General features: G+C 37.5%; 1 protein-coding gene across 7 annotated transcripts in view; it reads right to left on the reverse strand.

The window, feature by feature from the left end:
- Window positions 1-25633, reverse strand: part of WWOX (WW domain containing oxidoreductase) — a 476614-nt gene that overhangs the window by 357128 nt on the left and 93853 nt on the right. For 6 of the 7 annotated variants that reach the window (XM_064722806.1, XM_064722812.1, XM_064722813.1 and 3 more), the window contains exons 6-8: window positions 25039-25127; window positions 11939-12124; window positions 8053-8317 (exon numbers count right to left, since the gene is read on the reverse strand). In XM_064722806.1, coding sequence (XP_064578876.1) covers window positions 8053-8317; window positions 11939-12124; window positions 25039-25127 — 540 coding nt within the window. Of the gene's footprint in view, window positions 1-807; window positions 1165-8052; window positions 8318-11938; window positions 12125-25038; window positions 25128-25633 lie in introns of those variants that run through there. The other variant, XM_064722807.1, reaches the window with a different exon arrangement.

Genomic DNA, 25633 nt, shown 5'->3' on the forward strand with positions numbered 1-25633 from the left:
GATGCAACATCCAACATGGTTATCTTTATCTTATTTCAAGGTGATGCTTTTGCAATTAATAAAATTCCTCAACTACCCTATATAGATTTCTTTTGGCATGCAATGAAGACTCTGCTACATCCACAGTGATACTTAATAACTGCAAAAACATGTTGTCACTAAAATAATGGATGGAATTTGACTATGTTGTTTATATTTACTGACATCCTCCTTGCTAAAATAGGATTGATGCTACTACTCTAACAACTTCCCAGAAACAGCAGAATAAAGAGGTTGGAAAATCCAAATGACTCAAGTATTCCAAGTCTCAAAAGAAACTTTAAAAAATAAGTAAATCCAGAAATTCTCTGATTACAAATGCTTATACAGATTACTGCAAAACTACTAAGTCTTGTATCATTTGGGGTGCACTTTTACACTGAATTAATCATAATGGATTGGTTCATTATTATTATTACCTTCCTTCTGAAGGGAATGAGTGCAAATCTGCTACTTTTTCACAAGAAAATCACACAATCCCAGGTCATCTAACACATACCAGAACACAGAATCATTTCAGTATTTCAACTGCCAAATGGATTCAAGTCCGTTTTTGCCAAATATTTTTCCATTCTTAAATTTGATTCTTGAATCAGATAGATAGATATTTAAACAACTCTTAAAATCATTCATTCTACTTTCTTCTGTTTTATATAAAACCATAGTGAGAAACTGCAGACTTTAAGAGAGTAGGTTAAGAAAATGAAGAGTACAGGCAGGGCAGCACATCCTCTCCCACTGGAATTGGCAACAAAACCAACACAAAATTAAGGAAAACATTTTGGTTTCATTAATTTTTCTGGAGCACATATTTCCTTTTCTTCTCTTTATTTAGAAACACACAAGCCCTCTCCTAGAAAGGAGGCACAGATACAATAAAATAACTAGGACTGCACTAGAAAGTAGTTGAGGATTTGACCAGTATCTAACTCAATCCTTTCAATAATTGTCAGAGTAATTAACAATGGAAGCTACTGAGGTACAAAATGCCAGTGAATACCCAGTGGAAAAATTGAACAGGGTCCCTAAAAAGTCCCATCAAGCCACAGACTTGTTTCCCTCTACATGGAAATATGGACAGTACTTCAAGCTGGGCAAGGAACACCCTCCAAGTTTGAGTCTTGGCTTTAGGAAGAAAAAAAAGGAATTTACCACACTGATATCTGTAACACCAAAAAAAAAAAAGAAAAAAAACCCAGTACACAACACCAAAAACAACAAAACCATCCCAGTAAATTCCCCCAAATCTTCCTCAGAAGAAAAAAAAAAAATATCTATATGTACACAATAAACTTTGGAATAGAAACTGACAGGAATTAGAAATGCTATTAGCATCACAGTGGGAAACCTCCCAAAAGCCTAGAAATATTCATATTTCTGTACATAGACATACATTTTCAATAGTTTTCCTGGAAGGAAGTTTTTAGGAATGTTAATTCAGTTATGCAGTTCTGTCCAGGGAATGCCAACATGATGATAAATGACATGTCACACAGTAAAAAACAAACAGATGAATCTTTTTTTCAGGAAACAGACTCTTATTGTTCACCTATTCAGGAATATGAACTATATTAAAGACTCAAGTATATTTTTCACCTCTATAGATTGGTAGATATGTAGGTACATACACACACACATATATATATACACATATGTAAAAATAGTAAGAATATTGAAAAAACATTATGTAGCACTCTGCATTTGATATACTTTATTATTTTTGGATCTTGCAAATATACTTTTTTAATGACTTTTCTCTAAAAGAAGGGACTTTCTAGCTCATATTACTTGGACGCTGGTGCTGTTTACTCTTCCATCTTTTTTGTAAAGTCAGAAGAGATTTCCCTGAGAACTTCAAATAAATAAGATATCCAGCTGCACAAACACTATACATTCTGTTAGATTACTTTGGCTTCCTAAGGAATATTTGACTTTCTGTGGATGTAAATGATTAAAGAGAATCCATCATCTGAAACTGATTGGTGAACTGTTTAAAGTGGTATGGCACCTCTTCAAAGATGATAGAGTGAGAAATGAAAAGACCATGGTACAATAAAGCATCTCAGATATCCAAGAGATTCTAGGAAAATAAGGTAACTAAGCACTGCATCCCTCAATTAAGAAATAGCATTTTAATTATAGTTCCCTAACACAGGATCTACACTACATTCTTTTTTAAAAAATAATAAATTCATATTTCATCTATGCTACCCAGGGCCAACAAAAGCTTGGGGTTTCAGGAACATCTATCCATTCATAAATAGAAACTTGAAAAAAGAAATGTGAGGAAAGATAAACCATGTTCTAGAATCCACAAAATTTATTTTGCTCTGTGAGTTATGATCACAAAATGACATGGACTAACAACATTCAATTATGTAATTTCATTACTTTTACCATTTACCATTTTAATTTTGGGCTCAGGATTTTAACTTTAGGGGTCAAAGAAATGAAAACTAACCATCATCCAAAACTATTTCCTCTGCTGAACTTCAGATGTGTAGATCATCATTACACCCAGCTTCTCTGGGCAATCTGTGCCAGGGCCTCCCCACCCTCACAGGGAAACAAACCTGCCTTTTTTCAGTTTGGAGCCATTCCCCTTGTCCTGCTCCTCCATATCCTTGGAAAAAAGTCCCTTTCCAGCTCCCCTGGGGCTCCTTTAGGTACTGCAAGTACTAGGGACTCCTCCTCCCCAGGATGAACAGCCCCCAAAAAAGACATTCTAGGGATTATTTTTCTATAAACATGATTCAAAACTCATTGCTAGTTAAAAAATCTCAAATATTCAGTGACGAAGTTTGAGTATCTTTCTAGAATGCAACAGTTCACTGGATCATCATACAAGAACCACAGCACAATGACTTTGCTTTGATTACATGTGGTATAAAACATCAAGGACCAAATATTCCCTGCCTTGCAGCCCACATATTTGACAAAGCATTCTGAAATTCTGCAAGGACCTGGTGGGGAGAGGAAAAAATTCCTTATTTTCTCCATGAAATTACAGGACAAAATCAGAGTTGCTCCTCAAACAGCCATGGGGCCATGCTGGACACAGAAATTCCCTGGCCCTTGAGCACCATTGTGGTCACTGCAGTCCTGACCTGCTCACTTTGGCACAAGGATAAGTTTCCATAGAGACTTTCCATCCCTGTGCTGTAGGTTACAGGGGACAAATTTAATTTGCCCTTATATTTCATGCTACATTTATTTTAGCAGCAAGTTAAAGTATGTATCAGTTAAATGTAAGTTTGATAATAAACTAGTTTATATTACATTTTATTGCTGGGTAGGACACACAAAATGATCAACAACTGCTTTGGAGGCGTCTCTTCACCATCCTGTTACAACAAATCAAAATGTTCTTCCACATAAGCCTTTTTACCCAATTCAGTCAATTTTAAATAGGAGTTCTGTGCAAGAAAGCACAAGTTATCAGGGTTCAATAAAATAACAGTCCCTCCATGGTACTGGAGGTAAGGTCTACAAACCTGCTAAAAAAGAGCTGTGGCTTAGCATCACTTGCACATTTACACTTCAGGCATTAATCCATAAACCAGGAGAACTGCCCATGTGATTTATTCACTCTCTACAAGTGCTAATATCCAGTATGTGCCTATTTCCCTTACACTCTCCCATCCTCTTTCACTTCCTGCCCAGAACTCAATCTGAGAAAAGAAACTGTCATTCTGATCAAACCTGAACTGTGAGGCTCTTCCAAAATGAGCTGCCTCTTGCTTTCCAGGAAACCCCAATGCATTTTCAGCAGTGTCTTAAGGAAGGAAAGAGAGGCCAAATTCTGTGCTGGAACAGGCTCATACCCACCCTGCCCAGGCTGCTCTGGGGCTGGACAGGCACAGCTGAGGGCAGAATTTGGCCTGAACTGTGAATTCACAACTGGAAGCCAACATCAACTCAACACAGCCCACACAGATCTTTGGACAGCAAAAAAATGTTTGCTTGGAGAGGAAATTCTATCCCCAGCTCTAAGGGTAATTCCAGCTTCTTCAGCAAAGGACAGGGGAGAAAGCAAAGAGGTGATGAGGCTGCAGAGCCTCTTTTGGGGTTTTATCAAAAGCAAACAGATGTGATCATTAGGTTGCAGTCACTGCTGTAGATGCAGATTGATTTCTTGCCAGAATAACATTTCTGAGTTGACGTTAGATGTGCATGGAAATCATGACATGGAATTTAAATTTAGACATGGAATTTATATTTAGACACTTGGAACTTATGGCAAAAGCAGAGCCAGTGAAGCCATTGTAGGCACTGGGGTTTGATCCTGCCAGTGTGAACACTGCAGCACAGGGCTACTGCCTCAAACACCCCTGGGAAAATATCCCAGTGAACAGAATTCATTGGTTTAGATAAAAATTAGGCATTCAGAAGACTTTTGGACCCTTAGAAATATTCCTTAAAATTTTCAACAGCAATATATTAAATACAAATTCCAGTTCTGGAAAGTTACTGTCTTTGGGGGAGGACAGAGAAATCAAAGAGCACTTCAAGCATCAGTCTCTTACATAGTGAACAATTAGGGGCAGAGTTGTCTTACTACTTCTAACTGCTTTTAAAAGTTACAAGTTCAGCTTTTATAAATGTAATTTATATCTCAGCAACAGAACCAATGTTTTACTCCCAACCATTAAAAGGGGGTAACACATCTGCTAGAACTCCAGCACAATGGCTGGCTTTGCACTGCAACAGGAAATGTAACCCAATAGTCTCAGAACTTCCCCAAACCCCAGCCATTTCTTAATGTGAAAGGATTTGAAAATGCAGCTCACTGAAACATCTGTTAAGCTCTCACTACTCTAACACATGATATTCTTTCTGCTCTGTTACCTGCCAACAAAAATATTTGGGTCTATGTAAGACTATCACAAGTGTGTGATAATGGCACTCTGCTTATAATTTTATATGCCCTTGTACCCTGAAAATCACCTGGGGGTGACACCAGATACCACACTCAGTGTAAGCTTGAAACTTACAATAAATATACTTAACTTTAGTCTTGTATGTAAAGAATGAAAAATCAGATGGGTTCTGAATGACTAGCATTTATCTAAAACAAAAAAAGCCAACTCAAACTTTTCTCAAGTCAGTTTTTGAAGACAGAGGGAGAGAAAGAGTAAAAGAGGTAGAAAGAAAAAACCAAAACCCTAGAGCCTTCAATCAAACCAGCTAAATTTAAGCATGGCCTACACAGTTACTTTCAGAGCTTCTCTTCCAATTTTTTTTTACAGTAGCCACTTGTTTCAATTGACCTTTAATTATCATCTAAGCATCTCCAACTTACTGTGTAACTATTTAGTGGTAAATAAAAAAGAGCCCTTTTGACATTAGTAGAGCTACTTCAATAATAAAATGGTAATTCATTTGCAACTATTTCCTTTTCCAAAATACTTCTTCTAAATTTCTGTGTAGAAATCCTCATGGACTTTACATTTTAACGGGAAAGAAAAGAATAATCTTCAGTTTCCATTGCACTACTTCCAACTACTACCTGGATACCACAATAATACAAAAAGGTCTTAGAATCAGGTATGTGTAGCTGCAGTTTCTGTGTGTGTATATATATTTATATATATATTTAATATATATTATATATATTAAATTATGTATATTTATATATATATTTAATATATATTATATATATATATATGTATATATTATATATATTATATATTATATATATATATTTTATATATATATATATATATTAGACTCCAGGAGCCCAATAGATCAGGACATAGCAAACAGTTTCAAAGTGGCTCCAGGAAGAATTGGCCTCTCCACACACCAAAATGCTGCAGCAGCTGAAGCCACAGCCCCAGAGACCAAAACAGGTCCAGGCATCTCTTTGTGGCTCCTTGTCTGGGCTGCCCAACCCCTCCTCTCTCCACACAACCTTGTCTCCAATCTCAGCTCCAGGGATGGGCCCAGCCCAGCTGGAGCTGCTCTAAATGCTGCTGCATCATGCTGCATTGTGCAATGCAGACATCCTTGGAAAGCTCAGGGACGAGCAGCTCACACCTTGGGACTGCAGCTGTAAAGCTTTGAGATCACTCCCAACGTTCTGACCAAAACACCCATCTGAGCTCCTGCCTCAGAAACACAGAAAGGAAACCCAGGAAAAGATCCCCAGCAAAGTCTATTCCAGGTTGATAACAGCACAATCCCTAAAAAAGAAGCAGCAGCAGCAAATTATTTGCTCCCTACAAGACTTAAAATAGAAACTCTTCCACTGATGATGATGAGAATTTCAGCTCAGCTTGTTTGCATACCCAGGAAGGGGCACTTTTCTAGTTTTACTGGCTGTTGAAACATTGGTAGAGTTCAGGGGAATGTAATTCACATCAGAATATGAGTTGCAAAACTGATGCTTACCCCCAGCCCCTATCCTCCATCATGACATTCAAATAACCTCAGTGAAATACAAACATGAAGGACTTAATAGAAGTGATTTGGGTTGGACCAGAGTGCACTGTTATTCAGTCCTGTATTGTGTATTCTTTTATATCTAATACCCATTAATAGACACCTTAAAAATCTATCAATTCTTTTAAAGAATTCAAAATTAACATCAGTGTTTTATTTTGTTCCTTAGAGGATAAGATTCCCCGAGCAACAAACACAAAAGGTTCCCTTTGTGAAAATATGTCAGAGTAAATAAAACTAACAATTCATAAACATCCACAGACTGGATCCTTTTCACAGGATTTTGATAACATTCACTCACACATTCTCAGGAGAATGTAAGAATTTGTTTTACAAACAATCCCTAAAACAGCAGAGACATGGTTTTATAGGTCCTGGTCAAAAAAACCATGCTGTTGAAAGATATTATTACTCGCCCCAAGGTGCCAGAGCACTCACATATCAATCTTGTGGACATAAATAGGCTTTGCATATGTACAGGCTGCAAAATGCAGCCAGAGGTTGGAGGTGTGAGGGCTCTCCTGACTGACACCTGGTCAGCACTGGAGTGTTTTTATTTTTGCTCCACAGGTCTTACTGAAGATCCAATATTTTTCTTTTATGGACACGAAATCAGATTTTTAAACACCTCTGTTTTCCACACACGTCATCCTACTATAAATTAAGATTCTGCAGGGGTATGGATCTTTGCATTTCCCTGATTCATAGAAGCAAACATTCAAAGGAGACTCCTTCTCCCTTGCTCCTCTTTTTGGGAACAACCTTCTTGGTCAGTGAAAAAGGAATAAAAAAGAGTCTATAAGGTTAAAGGAAGCCAGTTCTCAATGAAATAAATGCCATTCTCTGCCTAAAAAATACTTTGGACTCCTTATAAATAATTGGCTCAGAGGTTCAAAGGATCAGAGTAACCCCTCCAAGTGCTGGAGGTGCTGCAAATTCTTACATAATAAAGACTCATAACCTTGGCGATGGAAGCACTGCAAAGCCTTTCATTATGTCATGGTTCCAGTCCAAAATCCAATGGAGACAAATAGAAAACACCCATTGTCTTCAGCACTTTGTGAGAATCAAGAAAATTGTTGGGTTGTTGCTTTTTTTTAAATATGAATGAAGGTGCTTTTACCACTGAAAGCACTTTCCCTCAGCCATTAATAATGTCTGGAGTATCTTTTCTAACTAGGGCATCTGTTTACATAAAAAATGCAGTCAACATATTCCACTTTAAAACCAAAGCCATTTTTTTGATGTTTATGTATCCTGAGCACAGGAATAACTCTAAATATCCCACACCTAAGACATAGGATCTACTTAATCACAGCGAAAATCATATATGCAAACATATATGCACTCCATCTTAGAAGGTTCCTTAACAGAAGACTGACAAAACAAATCTTGAGTGGTTGAAGAATCCTCTTCTAGAGCAGAGTCTTGGCACGATTTTTGCCATTAAAACCAGGATCATGATTATAAAAGGCAAGAGGTAGATACAAACAGCTGGATTTTCACAACTCTTCTGCCCCAATTAGAAAAAAATGAAGACGCACAAAATATTTTAAGGCACTTACTTACCATGGACTTGGTGAAAGGTCGAGCCAAGGTGAAGAGCAGTGTGTAGAGCCACCAGCTGCGGTGAATGGAGGAATACATCATATTTCCAGGGTGCACTGAGTTGGAGGTGACCCCGTGGGGAGACAGGCGCCGGTTCAGCTCGTTGGAGAACAGGATATTGCAGAGCTTGGAGCGGTTGTAGGCCAACATCGCCCAATATTCCTTCTTGGATGGAGAAAGCAGGCTGAAATCCAGCTTTCCAGAGGAGTCTTTAATTTCTGTAAATCTGAGAAACAGTAAACATGCCTTAGATACCCCAGAGTTAATTTCACTCTCATTAAGAACAATATAAAATGTAGACAAGAGAGTAGATCCTGGCCAGAACCAACATAAAACAGCAGCTTATTTAGCAGCTGAAAGCATCTACTGAAAATTGCCTGAGACCCAAGGAACAGTCCCATATAATACGGCAGTAAAATTATTGGATCATTATAAACAGCAAACAATAAACAAAAACAACTCAGAAAACACTTCGATGGTTTAAAGACATTGTATGTAACTTACATATCACTTTATTTTAAATTTTAAAAAAACCACCAAAACAGATTTTGCCATATATCCATAAAAACATGATCATCTATGAGGAAATAACACAGGATAAAATAACTCTGCGCTAAAAGCAGAGCAACCCAGCATCTTTTCTTTTCCCCTTCTTCCCATCCCCTGATCATTTCATCCAGTGCTCACACACTTGCATTTAAGTGTTCAAGTAACTATGGATGAGTCTCACTGCCTCTTAAGCTCTTTTTTAGATTAAAAATTGATGAATATAAAGGGGTTATAACCTTGGTAACTTGCCATCAATAGTCTTATATGTTTAAAAGATAAATGTAAACAAAGCCAAAATGAGCTCTGGCAGAGCATAATGTTTTTAAGTATACCCATGGCATGGCTGAACACAAATCAAAGTAACTAGTTGACGTTTTTTAATTGGGTCTGACAGAGTCATTAAACACCAGCTGTTTGTTATTAAAAAAAAAGGAAAGAAACAAAGTAGTGAATGTTCTAAAGACATTTAGATGAAGAAAAGGAAATTTCCATAAAGAATTTCTCCTCCCAGTTCTTATAATTTCATTTATTAATTTAGTGGTATATCTTAATATTAGAAAATAATACTACATTTAGTTACAGATCTGTGTTTCATTCAGAGGAGCTACTAAAAATAAAAAGGATTTAGCAAGCTCTTTTTAATACTCAGTTTTCAGAATCAGCTGGGGAGAACAGGGATAAACATAATTATAGTACACACTAGAAAAATGTTTTAAAATATCTTTACTAATTTTGCATCTCATGCCCAGAAATGAAGAGATCAGCTGGAATTTCTACATTCATTCTGTGAGCAGAATTATAACATGCTCAGAGAAAAGCAATACAGTATTTGAACTCAAGAGGAATCCAGGATGTTCTGTGTCTTACACAATTAGCCCTTCAATTTCAACAACAAAATTTCTCTTTCATAATTTTCAGTTAGATAAAATACACTTCTGAAATTAGGAGGACTATTCTGGGAGGAATTTCCTATATCTGTTCCACAAGTAACCACTTATGACACCAAAAATAATCTATAAATACAACTCTGTGTGTTACTGTATAAAGGAAACACGGTGGCATATTTTGAGTCCAGTCCTGCAAATGTGCTTATGTGAGCCAATCTCAGTGAATTCGGGGGAATAAGGGCTGTACAATCAAATTAACAACACAGAAATAAAGACAGAAGAAAAGTCAACCTACTTATTATTCTGATTTTAATATGATGTGCCTAAAGTACCCAAAAGCTTAATTTAAACAGAATTCATTTGTGCTAAATCCAGAGAAGTAACTAGAAATGAACAAAGAACCAAAGAGGCAAATAAATATTTTGCCTTGGAGCAGTGCAGGATAGCATTTTCTGCAAACATGGGACTTAATTTTTCCCCTAACAGGGGGTCTTGACTCCAGCAAAAGGATCCAGTCAAGGTTTATGGAAGTAATTAGATACCAACACTTCTGTTTTACGACATGGTTTAAGGCTCAGAGTTCTCAAGTAGGTCAGAAAGAACGACCACCTAATAATACCTAACTAACTCCTTACATAAACTTCTTCCCATTAAGCAGACTGGGGGTGGGAAAGAACAGTTATTTACAATGATCAGTCCAAGTGATAAGATAACCTGCAAGACATTACTTGGACTCCTTAGAAAAAGGGAAATTTACTAATTGTGTTAATTGTTTTATTCAAACACAGACTGTTACTTATTTCCTTATGGGCTTCTGTCAACCTTGGCTGATCTCTCTGACTTTGCAATGAGCACTTTCAAAATGTTGTCAAAATCACAGATAAAGATGTCCAGAGATGAGAGCCCTGGTTACACACAGCACTTAATGCAGTGAAAAACAAAGATGTCATTTAAAATACTACCAGAGATACAAACTTACAAGGGGGAACAAGCAGCTGACAATTCAACATAATCTCCCATTAAATAACAGCTCATTTATACATATCCCATTGTGCCCTCCACATCTGGCAAGTGATTGGAGTTGGCAGATTTATTTCTAGAGCTATCTCTCCTGCCCTGCAGTAGCTGCCCTCACTCCTAACAGGACTCTGCTACTTGCTTGCACAAACCTGGTGTGATTTGCAAAGATAAGGATGTCCAGATTTTGTTACCACCTAATTACTAGACATTTCATGTCTTTTAACAGTGGGGAGGATTATTACTGGCATTTTCTATTGCTTCCTTTCATTTCAGCCATCATAAATTTAAAATGGTAAAAGTAAATCTATCTGCAGTGTGTCATTTATACCATAAGCCCCTGTGTTTGGAAGTGATAAAGGTTTCAGCCCGACCCTTGGCTGGTCTCTCTCTACCAGGTCCCTGGGGTTACATTTTATGGAAACATGATTAAAAAAAATAAGCTTCATTCTGGGTCACTAAAACATTTCAGAAATATGAAGACAGGAGGAAAAAAAAAAAGCACTCTCACATTCTTCCTTTTAGTTTGCTAGAGCTGCTACACACGACCAAAAGTGAAACAGAAATCAACAGTAATGTTTAAAGCTAGATGTTATAGGCTTAATCCTGCAGTCCTTGAACTAAATCAGCAAGGAGTAAGTGGTTTGTGCCCAGTAAAATTCAGAACTGGGGCATTCATTTTCCACAAGGAACTTTATTTAAACCAAAACCATCTTTTCAGTTATTAACACAAAAACACGAACACATCTGAAACAAAGCAAACCTCATCAACGTCTTTTTTACCAATTGTACTTTTCCTCGCAGTAGAAAAGATGAGCAGCTAACATTTTAATTAAAAAATTTACCAAAAGAGGCATAGCTAGATTTGTAATATGTATTAACTACATTACTTCCCATTTTACAATTATATAGCTAATGTCTACATTGAATTCCCTAATTTCTCATTATAAAACAACTGGATTTCATCTAGCTGTTTTTAATTGCATTGTTTCTCCTGCTAAAATATCTGCACATTCTTCTTGCTAAGATGTTGAAGTTGTTGAATGACAAATCAATATAGGTCATGCCATTCAGATTTAATCAATTATTATTCCATCTCCTCACAAAATCAATGAGCGGTCTGAAACGCAGCGAAAATCTGCATTCACACAAAGAATGATCAAAAAAATATCTACATACTGTTATAAAAGTAGAACATGCTTCATCCAGCAACAGAGCCAGATCCAGAAACATCCACAGGCATTAGTAATGCTTCTATTTTTAAAAAGATTATTCAAAGGCAAATGCTTGAGAGCAAGGACCTCCATTTTCAGAAACTCCTGTGGTTCTGCCCCAAATGTTTCATGTTTTAAAGATTAAAGATTCCAGCAAAACCAAAGTTCACATTCACCAACCTGTGGGACTCAGAGGACACCACCACAACCCTGGCAGGAGATGACTGGCGCAGAACATCTTCCAGAAGCTGGACAAGGTAGAAATGTCCCAGGTGGTTCACCTGGAAGGTGGACTCCAGGCCATCCTCTGTCAGGGACCAGGGAGCACCAAACACGGCAGCGTTGCAGATCAGCATGTGCAGGGGCCTGGAAAAATCAGAAGAGGACAAAGAAATCTCAGTTAAATAAGTGTAATTATTTACACCTGTGTGAACAGGGTGCAGGTGTGAGGGATTTGGCTGGCTGCTTTCTGTGGGAAGGAGCTGATTCCAGGTGGTTCCAGCAGCCCCACTCAGGGTCCAGCTGAGCCCCACAGTGACACATCCTTGGAGAAAGGGTACAGAATAAAAGGCAAAATGCCACACAGCACTGTCACTGCTCTCCCAATTGGGAAATTGTCTCCATCTGGAGCATTCAGAAAAGAAACTTTTCCTGGGGGACAAGCAACTCCTACAACTTTCTTGAATGGGGTACATGACACCTGCACAATTGGTAGGGGACAAGTGATTAAGAAATGAAGACACAATGCAAAAGGGCACATGTACACATTTTATCCTTCTGCAGCTAATGAGGTATGCTGTTAAAAAATGCAAGACTGAGATGGAAAAACAAAACATTCTTCAGAAGCTGTATTCTTTGGTGGAAAATCTATACACAATACATATGAGATCCTTGAAACAGAATCCTTCCTCTCTGGAATCATCTAACCCAGTTTAAATAGAAATGCCATGATAAAGGAACTTGAAATGAAAAGGTGAGATTCTACCAAACTGAGCTAGAAAAGAACCTAGGCTGGCACATACCTCTCTCATTCACAAAACAGGTCCAGAAAACTTCAAATTCCTTGAGGTCTCCAGTGTAATCTCAGGATACTGCACCTTGCATCCTTCCCAACCTCCACAGCAAGATCAAGGACAAACGCCCTTTCTGTTCTTTCTTGTCTTTTTCCAAACCCTTATGAAACACAGCAAAGTCTCTGGTCCTCAGACCTCAGATGGATCTGCATTTGCTAGATTGCATCATCTCTGAGCAAACCTTGGCACTGACAGCATGTTCTTGTCCTTGAGTCAGAGCCTGATGCAGCAGAGCTCAGCAAGCTCTACCTGAGCTCAGAGCCTCAGGTTGGAGAGTCTGCAGCTGCCATCCCTCACCCTGGTATATTTAATTTGGAAAAGTCACACAAAATAATGACAGCCAAAAATTCCTGCACTAACACTTGGGATGTCCTAAGACCAGAATATTAAGATCTGTCACATTTGTTTAGCCTATTCCATCCTATTATGTCTTTACTGCAATCCCATGAGACAGAATCAACACGCAACATAAACTCTAATTCTGAAAGTAATAAATGAAGCATAGTTAGGAAAAATAACTGCTTGCCCTCTGTCCTTCTCAAGTGCCTCCTCACAGCCCTACACACACAGACAGAGTCAGAACCTTTCCCCACAGGACTGAAGGACATGTGTTCTGCAACTCTGAGCATCTGCAGAAGGAATTCTGGAAAATAATGTGAAGCATGAAGCCCCAGGTTGTCAAACAAACCTAAGTAATTATATTCCTTCAGGCATGTTTGAAAGCATCAGATTTTGATAGCTCAGTTTTCAAAAAAAAAACATTTCAGGGGGAATCAAACACACCTTAGCTGAATACTGAAAGAAATGCAGAAGGATGGAGAGTAGGTTGTATTTCCTTGTTAAAATAAATTTCATCTTCCGGCCAGTTGGGATGTTACCAGCGTAGTGTGCTTCAATGAGAAGTTAACAATCTATTATCTGTTCCTTTGCCAGCTTGCAAAGTTTTAACCAAAAGCTCCAGAAGCAGAGAGTGAAACATCTGTGCACTCTGAGAGCTCAGTGTCTGAAGCGCTGGATTCCTGATTTGCCTTTTTGCAGTGACTCCCATACACACAATATCTGTGCACACATACTGCATCCACAAAAGAAACTGAAGATAAACAGGGACTGTCTTTAAAAAGGCAAAGTTTCTGTTTCTGTTCAAACCAAAAGGCAAAAAAAAAGGCAGCTCTTTGATCCTTGCAGCCTCACTCAACATACACAAGCAGGATATTCACTGAGTTGTGCAGGATCATGTTCTTTAGAAGGTAACAGATCTTTTGAGGCACTTTTATCAAAATTATTTAAACCAGAGTTCATTTTGCCTCTTTTGAGATGCATCTGCCAAGAGGAAAACAAAGCTGCTTGAAGCTTGAGAGGGCATGTAACTTTGGGTGATTCATCACCTCTTATGAGACTTTATGAAAAGCTCCAGCAAGAAGTAATTTACAGATTTGTACATCTGCTGGGAAAAAAGGAACAACTTTCTCCAACACAGATGCAATTTTTGGTATAAGAGCCTCCTGTATGAGAACTGCAGCACAATAATGCACCAGCAATACCAAAAATACCATCACCATTCCTTCAAAAAAAAACCACTTTTAAAAAGATCATCCTTCTATTTGATAATTTTAACGTGTACTAGGAAGTAACAAATCACGGACATATTCTACTTATCCAAACTGTAAATCCTTCATTATTAGTAATCACACAATAACTACCAGAAGGGAAATACACACACTATTCCTAAATCTGTCAGCTCAATTAATTAAAAAGAATATTCTAGAACTATAAAATTATAAAGTGTAGTCGTTTTTTCATTTTAGGTAATTTAATTGGATCTTATAACAGAAATAAAATTATGCTTCAGTCCATTTTATGAGATTTCAAAGTCCATTTCTCTTTTTTTCAAAGTAAAAGTAATTCTAATTTAAGAGACTGTAAAATTAACATTATTTACAATATTTTACTTTAAAAATTCTGTGAAGTAGGAAAATAAATATAAAAACATATTAAACAGTTATCATAGTGAAAATTTTGTATCAGACTCCCTTTTAGAAATCCTTTATTTTTTAATTAGCACTAGTGGTTTTAAATACTAAATAAAAAAGGATTTTTTTTCCTAGATAACTCTACAGAAAAGAAACCTAAAGGTTTGCATGAATAGCCACTGATGTTGTGCTTCATTTCAGTTCAGAAAAAAGCCACCTCTCAGATTTGGATCCACGTCCATTAAGCTATCGGTGTCTCTCGTCAGACTGCTAACAAAGGTCCAATTACTGAAAATTGTCATCTGAGTTTTTGTGACCCGGCCATTTGCACACCAGGAAATGAATGAGATTACCTGGGTAACAGCCACTGTGCAGTTATGAATTTCAGCCACAGATGACAGATTCTAATCTCAGTGGTGCACAGCTCTGTGTCACTGAACATATCATTATGCAGGGACAAAAGTTTTAAGATACGTGACAATTCACACCACACATCTGGCACTGCAGCTTTGCCTTATGACAGGAGTATTTTCAAGTGATAGCAGAACTATGACCTTGATTTCACAAGTTCATTAAAAACATTGCTGCAATCTGCATGAGGCTTCCTCCTGAGGAAAAAAAAAAATCCCCCTTCAGTTTAAAATAGTTTGTAATTCTACATCAAAGGCACAGCAAAGGCCAACAAAGGAAGTCAGCAGCAAAGGAAATTTTCCATAGTGTTTACTCCTGGTATTGACCAGTGCTCCCTCTAACCATGGCACCCACGAGGTATTTTTGGAAATATTACAGCTAGGACCCTGCAGAGTGTTATGAAAATTTGTCTGTGTCTCCTTAAAATGTCTTCAGGCAGTGACTTACACCCCACCAAGAGAGCTAGTGTGGGATATCAATGCCATTTAGGTGGGCACTGGGACCTGAACGTGATCTGCTCCATTATTTAGTGGAATAGTATATACTACTTAAAGTAAATACTATTTAAAGTAGTACATACTACTTTTATTTCAGGTAGTCACTGCTTCTTGAGCCTCAGGAACACACTGCTCCAACTGCAGGGCACCCAGCAATCCCAGAAACCCCTCACCATGCTGGTAACTGTGCCTACAACTTACTGAAAGTTTAAAAGCATGTAGAATCAGCCAGGACAATCTTAAATGTGAATACCTGAGCTGAAATGCAGCTAATATTCTGTGCACTTCACAAAGCCTGTGATACTTCACTAACCTTTGCACTGGGGAAGTCATTCACATCTCACATGCTGTGCACAATTCACCATTAGAAGCAACTAAGCAATCCAACTCCTCTGCACTATTTGAAAATACAGTAAGTGAATACATTAGAGAGATACAGAAATTAAATTGTTGCTATAAATCAGTAAGTTATGAAATTTAATAATCAATTTGTTAGCACCTGATGTAAAGCTGTGATCTGTCAGCAGCCTCCCAAGCTGGCTGTGTGCAGCAGTGGATATTTCCAAGGGAATTAATTACTGATGATTTGCAAAGGTAAGAATAATATTTTTCAACAAATGTAGCCTGTGCACTAGGAGGTTAAACAAACACCACCAAAATGTCAACAGAGTTCTTGGCTTTGGTGTTCTCCCATTTCAAACGCAATGAAATAGTTAACCAGAGAGTATGCACAGGGAATACTTTCAAATCTTCCCATGAAGCAGAATGTCACACCATCTGGGGCACTTCTCAAGTGATTTGAAAAGTTCACACCGTTTGGAATTACACAGAAATTCAACAGAAAAGGCCTCACCATATCCCCAAAGTCCCATAAGCAACTGTAGGCCTCTGTCACGGCCAGTAAAGAAGGCAGAGCTGTGACTTCTCTTCCACAAAGAAGCAAAGTCACAGCCCACCAAACTTTTCCACCCCATAACCCTGAACACCCAGGCTGCTTTCTCTGAAAGTGAGAAAGTTGTGCTTCTTTCCATGAGGGAGTGCCTAGATACACAAAGGGAATATCCACCATGCAAGGGAGGCTTATGGCTCTCCAGAAAATGGGTAAATTAAACAACCATCTCCAGAAATCCCCCTCAGTTTACAAACAGTACTGACAGGAAACCAAGCAACAAGAAAATCACTAAGTCAGGGCTCAGACAGCAGCAGGAAAACTCAGAACCATGTATAATCTAATACTGACACAAAAATATTTAAATGTTTACTGGTTAAATGCAAAAGGAAAAAAAAAAACACTGCTTAACTCAATAATTTTAAGAAACAAAATGCTTAATGCCTAACTTCCCTTTTTTATAAAAATATTGGCTAAAAGGTCAGCAAAAATGCCCTTATTGCCAACTGGCAGCTGACAGAAATGTGGATCCTTGTCAGACAGGCTTCATTTTAAGGCAAGCCTCTAACACAGGACTCAGAGCCCTGATGGATGACCTCCTGTTAGAAGCAAGGAAAATTCCCTGCAATTCATCCTACTGGATTTCTCTCCAGGATTTGACACTGTTGATCAGCAAATACTTTTGCCCCACTTCTAAGAGATTAATGGGAGTGGACTGAAGCAGTTCTGATTCTTCCTTCATAACACATCCATGGGAATTGCTTCGAGCAGCTGCTCCTGTGCCTTCCCAATACATCATCTGCATTCTGCATAGAGGTCAACATCCCTCAATCATTACTCATTACCTCTCTAGAAGCTTCAGTGTACAATTTCATAAATGTTTGGAGAAAGAACACAGGTCTCAACTGATTTGGAACTAAACAAAAAGCATCCATTAGTCATGGTTTTCCCTTTATTATTTTTTCTTACATATACGGTGAAGGGACAACTACCAAAATAACCCCACATCATCCTGCACCTTCAGAAATTAATAAGAGACAACAGCAATGAAAATATCCAGAATCTGGTAATTTTCATTTAGCAGCCCACCTAAGGACACTTGCTGCTTCAAAGTGCATCTCGTTCAAATTCTGTCAGAAAATCATTATTTACACACATTCACATGTAGTCACAAAAAAGCATAAGCCAGACCTAAAGAAATATTCAGTTTTGTAATAACCACAGAATGATTTTTTTTGTTTCTGCATGTACTTCTAAATATACAAATTTTGTTTGCACACAATAAGGAATTGTTAGAAAAAGAAAGCTACAACCCAGAAAAAAAAAAAGGTCAATTACTACTTTTGTTACATATTTGTAATATTTTCACTTGAAAACAGCGAAACCCTTGGAAAATGTTGTTGGGACTACAGTTGATCATTCAAAGAATAAAACTTCTCATTTTGAGCATTTAATTTGCCAATGACTCTTCCCTGTTTTGCGCAGAGATTATAGAGCTGTAGCAGAATTCACATACAGCCCTACAGCAGCTGTGTGCTGCCATTCAGACCTGAAAGATTCCATGCTGTGATGGAAATTAATGTACTTTGACATCCTCTGGGATTTTGGGCAACAGCTAATAAAGAAATACAACCTTTTCAGTCTATTACACAAATTTTTGGATCCTAAGATCCATGGCCAGTCTCAGCCCTGCAGTGAGCCTTCCCTACCCAAGTAGCAGAAGACTCTGCCTTCTGTGTTTTAATTATCTCCCCTAGAAAGCATTTAACTAAATAGACTAAATATATTTTAATGTATATATAATTAAACATTCTGGCCTGATAATTCAGAATTTTTAGAAGGCAACATCAATTAAACACACAGAGCTTCTCAAAACTCATTAATCCATAATGCTCAAAGATCCTTGGTATATTTGTGACAGAATATGTTTTAATCAGTTATTAATCATATTAATCATACATATTTTTCTTATTTAGATGCTCAAAACAGCTTTCACAGCTGGTGCATCTTGTGTAAGTTTTTTAGGAAAACAGAGCCCCAAGCCATCTTAGACTCACTGGATTTTGGCACAGATATGGATAAAAATGGCACCAGAACAACCAGGGAGCAGAAAGTCCCTGGAGGGTTTTCAAGGTTTCGTCATTAGGGCAGAATAAAGTGAGTGCAAAGTGTCCAAAGACAAGGGGCAGGTTTGGAAATTTTGGACAGCACAGTTGGAGTCATAAAGCTATGCAACAAACACCAAAAAAAATCTTTTTGTTAGTAATGCGTAAAAAGCACTTCATCATTTTTTGTAGAGGCAACTGTGTGTAAAATTGGTGAAGTAATATGGACTTTAAAAAAAAATTAGATATTCTGAGGGAAAAGGTATTTCCACAACAGAGCAGACGAAAGGAAAGGTGATCTGATGAAAACATCAGGATCTTTGCCTCCAGGAAAAGGAGGAAGGACTAAAGATTCTGAGATTTTTGATTTTTCATTTATAAAGTACTGGAAATAAGTTTTGGATCCACATGGCTTGACACACGCTACCACAAAGGAGTAATTGTGTACAAGAGCTTAAAAACAGAAGAAGAAAAAGAAAAACTATTTATGCAGAAAACCAATCCCTAGGCTTTAATAAGGCACAACATCACCACAAAGAGAAAAAAATAGTTTTACTCTAATATTATTATGTATGTTTCAAATGTAGTCAGCCTTTGATCTTATTTAAATTTAAGATATGTGCTGTCTGCAACAGTAACTTCTGAACCATGCATGTTTCTTAATTCTATGTGGGTATTTTTTGATATCTCAAAATGCACAATGTTGTCCAGAAGTTTGTGCCTTGGTGGCACTGCCAGGATGCCAACCACACTCTAAGCTGAGAAAACAAATGTAAAATTTCAACTGTCACTAATTTAATTCACAGAAAGTAATTCTATTAATGGCAAAGAGTTAACAGAGTTGTACAGTGACATAAAGTATGTTCAGGCTTGGAAAGACAATAAGCAGTGGCAACAATCATCTTTGATAGAGATACATTGACTACAGAACCATTAAACATATTGGCATAGTGGCATCACTGATAATTCATCTAAATCATATATTCATTTTTTCCAGAAATTTTAAGTTATATTTGTAACAATTTGCTAAGCAGATCCTATTTTTACATATGTATTCCCAGGTATGCATAGAATTTAACACACATTATCTATGATTTAATTGTCATTCAATTGGAATTAAAAAAACACACCTGCAATATGTCAGTTATAATAAGGAAATACAGAAAAATCATATTCTGGATTGACTTTTCATCAGGCTCCAAAATCTTAATTGCACCTGCAAGGTTCCAGCACACTTGTGCCTGCAGCATGAAAAATGAATGCAGTTACAGAGTCTGGGGCCTCAGCTGAGGAAGCCAGCTGAAAACCTGGCCCACTCCCTTTTGGGTCTGGTTAGGAAAATCAAGAGACTAAACTTCCAAATGGAGAACCATAACTCATAACTGCTGTCTTTTCTATTTTTCTACACACATCATTAGTGAATTAACTGTTAGCAGATGCCAATTCTTATCACCAAAAAAAAAAAAATCTTTCTTTAAAGTATAGGAAAGTAACTGCAGTGAAGATCTACATCTGGAAGTCCTGCATAATTGTGAATTTCTCCTAACAATTCAGAAAATTCCAAGCAGTAGCTATTGGCAAACATTGTTTCATGTCTTTGGACTAATTCAAGATTTTTCAGGATAACTTCAGCTTTTTTCTCTCAAACATTGAGAACATTAAATTAAAGCCTTACTGTTTGGCAGAAGATAACTTTAATTCAAACCAAGTGGCACCATGCACCACTGAAAAGTACAAGTGCACATAAAATTTCATCTGTAACTTTGCTGCTCACTCCTGCCTGCTGTTTTGATCATGGAAGTGTTTTTATGGTGAGGTCCAGGCAAATGCCAGGACACCACAGCTGTACATATTGGCAACAGGTCCCAATATCTGGACCTGGGAGTTTTAGAACTGAAACATCAGTGCTGTCCCTCAGTTAAAGTATGCAGGTTTCAGCCAAGTATGGGATGACCAAATTAGAATTAAAAATCCAAGTGCCACATCCACAAGTCGCCACTGCTACACAAACACCAATTCCACAGACCCTGAGCCACCCAACACTGACCCTGAGAAAAATTCCAGTGCTGTGTTCTATACAATCACAGGAGGGCTGTCATTTTATCTGTAAGGGGGATTGATACCAACCATGATTCCTCACATCATGCCCACTCAATGAATAGCAGATTCAATTCTGTGTTTCTTAGTTCCAAAACACTAATATGAAAGATTGGTTGGTCTGCCTCTGCCAGCTGCACAGAAATCAGCTCATGCCAAATCCATCTTAGCCCAGAACATTATTATAAACAGATCATTTGTTTGACTTTCCATAACAGAGACATTCAATGAACTGCCTGAGCTGGAAACCAGCAGAGGGGAAAGATTTGATATATATAAAAGAAGCAACTTGAACAAATCCAGTAATTTAGGGGCACTGAGATCTCTTGTCCCATTCTCATCCTAATGTTAGCACTGTCTTGACAAGGAAGGAAGATGAAGTTTATTCACTCCTCTTGGAAATATCCAGTGGGGAATGTCCCTGCAGAAAACAAGCCAGAAATACTAAATACTAAAACTACAGCTGGCTTTCTCCAAAAATTTCTTTTGTTAGAAATCCTGTCCAATATTTTTTTATTGGACATCCATTTTATGTGTTAGTCTGTGTGGTCAGGTTGTGCTACAATGCTAGATTAAATATTAAGCAGCAATATTGTTTTATTCTGTCTTCTCCCTAAGTTGACTTTAGGAGATCCAACTAATTGAGGTTTTTACCTTATTTTGCCCACTGAATCCTTCTAACTGTGAGACCAGAAAAAAACTGGAGGGCATTGTCCTGCTCCTAGAGAAAGTTTGAGTGCTGCAATCACAGAACTGCAGGATCTAAAATAATCAGCAACACCCTTCTGCATGTATAAAAAAGTCTCAGAAAGAGAAACAGCTGTATCAACTCAAGAGTATAGATAATGCAAACAAAAAAACCTCTCTTTTTTTCTGAGAGGAGGGAGGATTTCCAAGAATATATTTATAGGAATATGGCATAATTTACCAGTGTTTATATATTCAGAGCTCAGATTTTATCTGTGGACAAGTCTGCAACACCTAACAAATCCATGTAGGAATAAAAGATTTCTACCAAATCTCAGAAGTATGATAATTTATAGATGAATCATCTGACTTTTACTTTCAAACAGGGAAGGCTTCTTAGCCTTAGCCTTTAAAGTACTATTCCAATTCATATTAAATATTTCTTTTCAGAGTAACTATTTCCTCCTGTTTATTATTTACGCTTTTCTCAAGGCTCCCTCTGTTGCATCATTTGCTTTCTGTATGCAACCACCCTGTTAAATTCCTGCTGAGCAGAGGATGACATTTCTTCATTCTTCAGGTGGTTTCCACAATCTCTCTGATTCTCAAGCACATTCAAGAAGGCTTTTTTTTTCCCTCTACAACTTATTTGATTAAGGCAAGAGATTCACAGTTTCAGCAATTTCCCTTCTGCTCTCTGCAATACAAACACCCCCAGCTTCCCCAGCTGCAAAGGTTTCAATTCAATAAAACTTAGGGATCCTTTTTCTGAAGTTGTTCCATTTTAGTTTTCTCATCCAGGAGGAGATCTGTTCTTCAAGACTATTTTCCAATTGCTGTCAACCAGGGAGGAACAGGGTCCCAGGCTGTGATGGGATTCTGAGCACACCCTTACATCTGCTGACAAAAAATAGCACCTAGAGCCACAAAGTGTGTCAGAAAAACAGAATTTCAAAAGGCATGCCTATCTATTATCTATTTTAGAAATTTTCAGTTATTAGGTCATGTGTCACCAATGCCAACAGGTTGTGGAAAATAGCAGTGTCCCAGACACCAACAGTGCACTGGAGAAACTAAACAGAGAATATCACTACTTGCACAGAGAAGTTTAGGATGTTCACCACTGAATACTAAAGGCCTCTTCACATTAAATGCTGTGAGAAATAAAATACAGGTCTTTATTAAAATGTGCGTGCTCATACAAAATTTCTCCTTGACATTTTAGAAGTATTGTAGTTTTTCCCAGGAACCAAGATCTAGACAGCTCAGAACTCAAATGACATTTTCGTTTTGGAAAAAAAAAATAAAAAATAAAAAAACACCCACTTTATTTGCTTTTTCTATCTGCTTTATTGTTGAGAAATCTGTAAGAGAAAGAAAAAACTTTTCTTTTAAGGTATTTCCTACAGTCATTAACAGGAGTGACAGGTCCCTCATGGGAAGGGTGGACTCCAGCACAATGTGCTTCTCCTACAGGATATTTCAGAAATTGTGGCTGCCAACTGACAAGACTGGCCCAAGCACAAAGAACAAGGCTCAGTCTGTCACTGGGGCCTGTAAGATTCCTTCCAGTTGCTCATAAAGCCCCAGGTGCAGAGGAATCCCCAACGTGACAAAGCCTCTGGACACTGCGGCAAAACCGATGAAAGAGGAGACAGACAAAGGTCATCAGTGCTCAGCAGGGCTGGAAAACTCATCAGCCACCACTGCAGCAGGAAGGTGCCTCTGCCACATAACTGCTTTTCCAAACTTACCCAGACACAGTTAAATTACAAAAAAAATCAGAGGCCACAAAGACCTGGTAGGTCTCCCAGTCCACCCTCCTGCTGATGGTTGTAAGGTGACTTTTCTGTATTGCATCAGATAAAAGATGCAGTGCTACAGGCAGTGTGTGGGGTCTGGTTTCCATCCAGCCCCAGACTTTAAACAAAATATAACTGGAAATTCATTTTGGTCAAAACCAAAGTCTCTCAATAGATAGAGAACATAGACTTCCACATAATGCTTGGATGAGTCCTGCCAGACACAAGCACATCTGAGCACATATTTAAGACAGAAAAGCCTGAAGGCAGAGGCTTTGAATGCTGTCTATTACTAAATTATGTTCCAAATAAAATGAGAGTGAAACATCAGTAAAGCTTGTCCATCACTGACAATGTAGCTTAACAGACCTACACTGATAGAGTGGGGTATGCCAACAAAAACTCAACAGGTTTTACTGATACTAGATCTTCTCATTTCCTAAGTTCTCTGGCAAAAATTGATTTAAGCCTGTTCACTTCCAAGGATTTATAAACATGCATACCTAATGGACTAGCTAGGACAACCATGGTATGAGCTACAACACACAAATCAGGTTAAGACCTGCATTTGGAAGAAGGGTGGTTTTGACTTTCCACTGCACCACACATTTAAGGAAATGTAGCATATTAAAAGCATGAAGATTCCAAACTAAAACACTTACTGCTCTCACACCACAAAACCAAGTTAGTACTAAAGCAGCAATACTGCAAGGATTTGTCTTTCAAGAAATTTTAATATATGAAGATGACATGATAAGAAAATATTGATACTAAGGATTTTGGCAGTAAAGAAATTCTGTTAGAAGTCAGTTTTGACAATTCTTTGCATCTAAAAGACCTATAAGTACTAAAATGTCATCTGTCTATTCATGTGAGATTTAGCTTTGGCAGTGTTTCAAAAGTGAAAAAAAACACTCTTTGTTATATATTTTCTCTAAGACAATGTATTTTCAAAGCTAAGAGGTCATATTCTCTGGAGAAGAACAGTAAGATGCATATCAGTTACAGAAATACTTGCAGAAAATAGCTAAGTTTGAATACTCACAAGAACCAATGGGTCAAACTGTGGATAAAAGCACAAAGTGTGGAATTTATTGTCAAGACTTGGAAGTTAAAAGCTTTCAAATAATTTCTTCAATTCAGACATTCATTGCTCTGTTCAAGCTAAATTAAAGGAACCACTTGGAATCTAACCTGGTTATCTCCATATAAATTTGTCTGTTGTTAAGTGATGTCATTATCACAACCTCTCCCCTTTTTTTTCCTTTTTTTTTGTTAGGTGCTATTCCACATACAGGACTGGAAAATTGAGCTGTCTGGCTCACAGGGCTGTGTTTTTTTAAGGCTTTAAAAAGGAAAAGGAGAGAGAGAAGGTTAGAAAACAACATAAGACAAGCAGTGCACTAATTGTTCACCCTTGACCTCTTCCAAACCACTGCCAAACTGTCACCAGTTGCCTGAGCTGTCTTTATGCAATTCAGCTTTGGTCTTTTTCAACAGCCACAGGGTAAAAAAGCCCTTTAAAAGCGGGGCTACACATCAAATAATAGAAGATCTGTAACTTATTTTTGTTTTTGTGTATGAAAACAAATGATCTTTAATTTACATTGAAAAAAACTCCTGTGAAAAGATTATTCACTCACTGCAGTTGGTGATCCATCCAACTGTGGTGATCCTGCCAACTGTGCTCAGCTGATAAAGACATTAAAATAACAAGAAATTATTACATCTAATTTTCTGAGTACTTACAGATTCTTGGATTTGAATGCTTCAGCAAAGTGCTGCACACTCTGAAGAGAAGCAAGGTCTAAGGTCATTGCCTCTACCTTGGCTTTATGCTGGAACAAGAGAAAATATAAAAAAGGATAAATAACAGCAAGTTCAGTTCACAGTATCACATTACAGTAAATGTGTTATGAAACTTGTCTGATTCCCTTGTTTAACATTATAACCCCAGAGTGAATACAAATCATCAAAAGGGATGGACAAGCACAACATTTAGTGCCAAAAGTAGCATTTGTGATTTGGTGATTCTGCTGAAAACACACACTATGTAATGCACAGCTTTATATAATGCAATGAATGGACTCAAGGCAGTGCTAAGGTTAATAGCTATCTTTTTGCTTTGATTTTGACAGTGAAACTTATGTAACTCATGAAATAAAAAGTAGAGTAAGTGCTATTCTCAAGACATGCTATTTTTTGGAACCATACCAATAGAAAAAAAACCCCAATAAATATTCTATAAAAAACAGCTAACTTGAGATTGGCACATATTAATTTTAAAAAATCTATTTTTCCTAGTAGGGGATATAAAGGACAGTATAAAATGACTACAGAAAAT

The sequence above is a fragment of the Zonotrichia leucophrys genome, chromosome 11, assembly GCF_028769735.1.
Source record: "Zonotrichia leucophrys gambelii isolate GWCS_2022_RI chromosome 11, RI_Zleu_2.0, whole genome shotgun sequence".
NCBI classification, from domain to species: Eukaryota; Metazoa; Chordata; class Aves; order Passeriformes; family Passerellidae; genus Zonotrichia; species Zonotrichia leucophrys.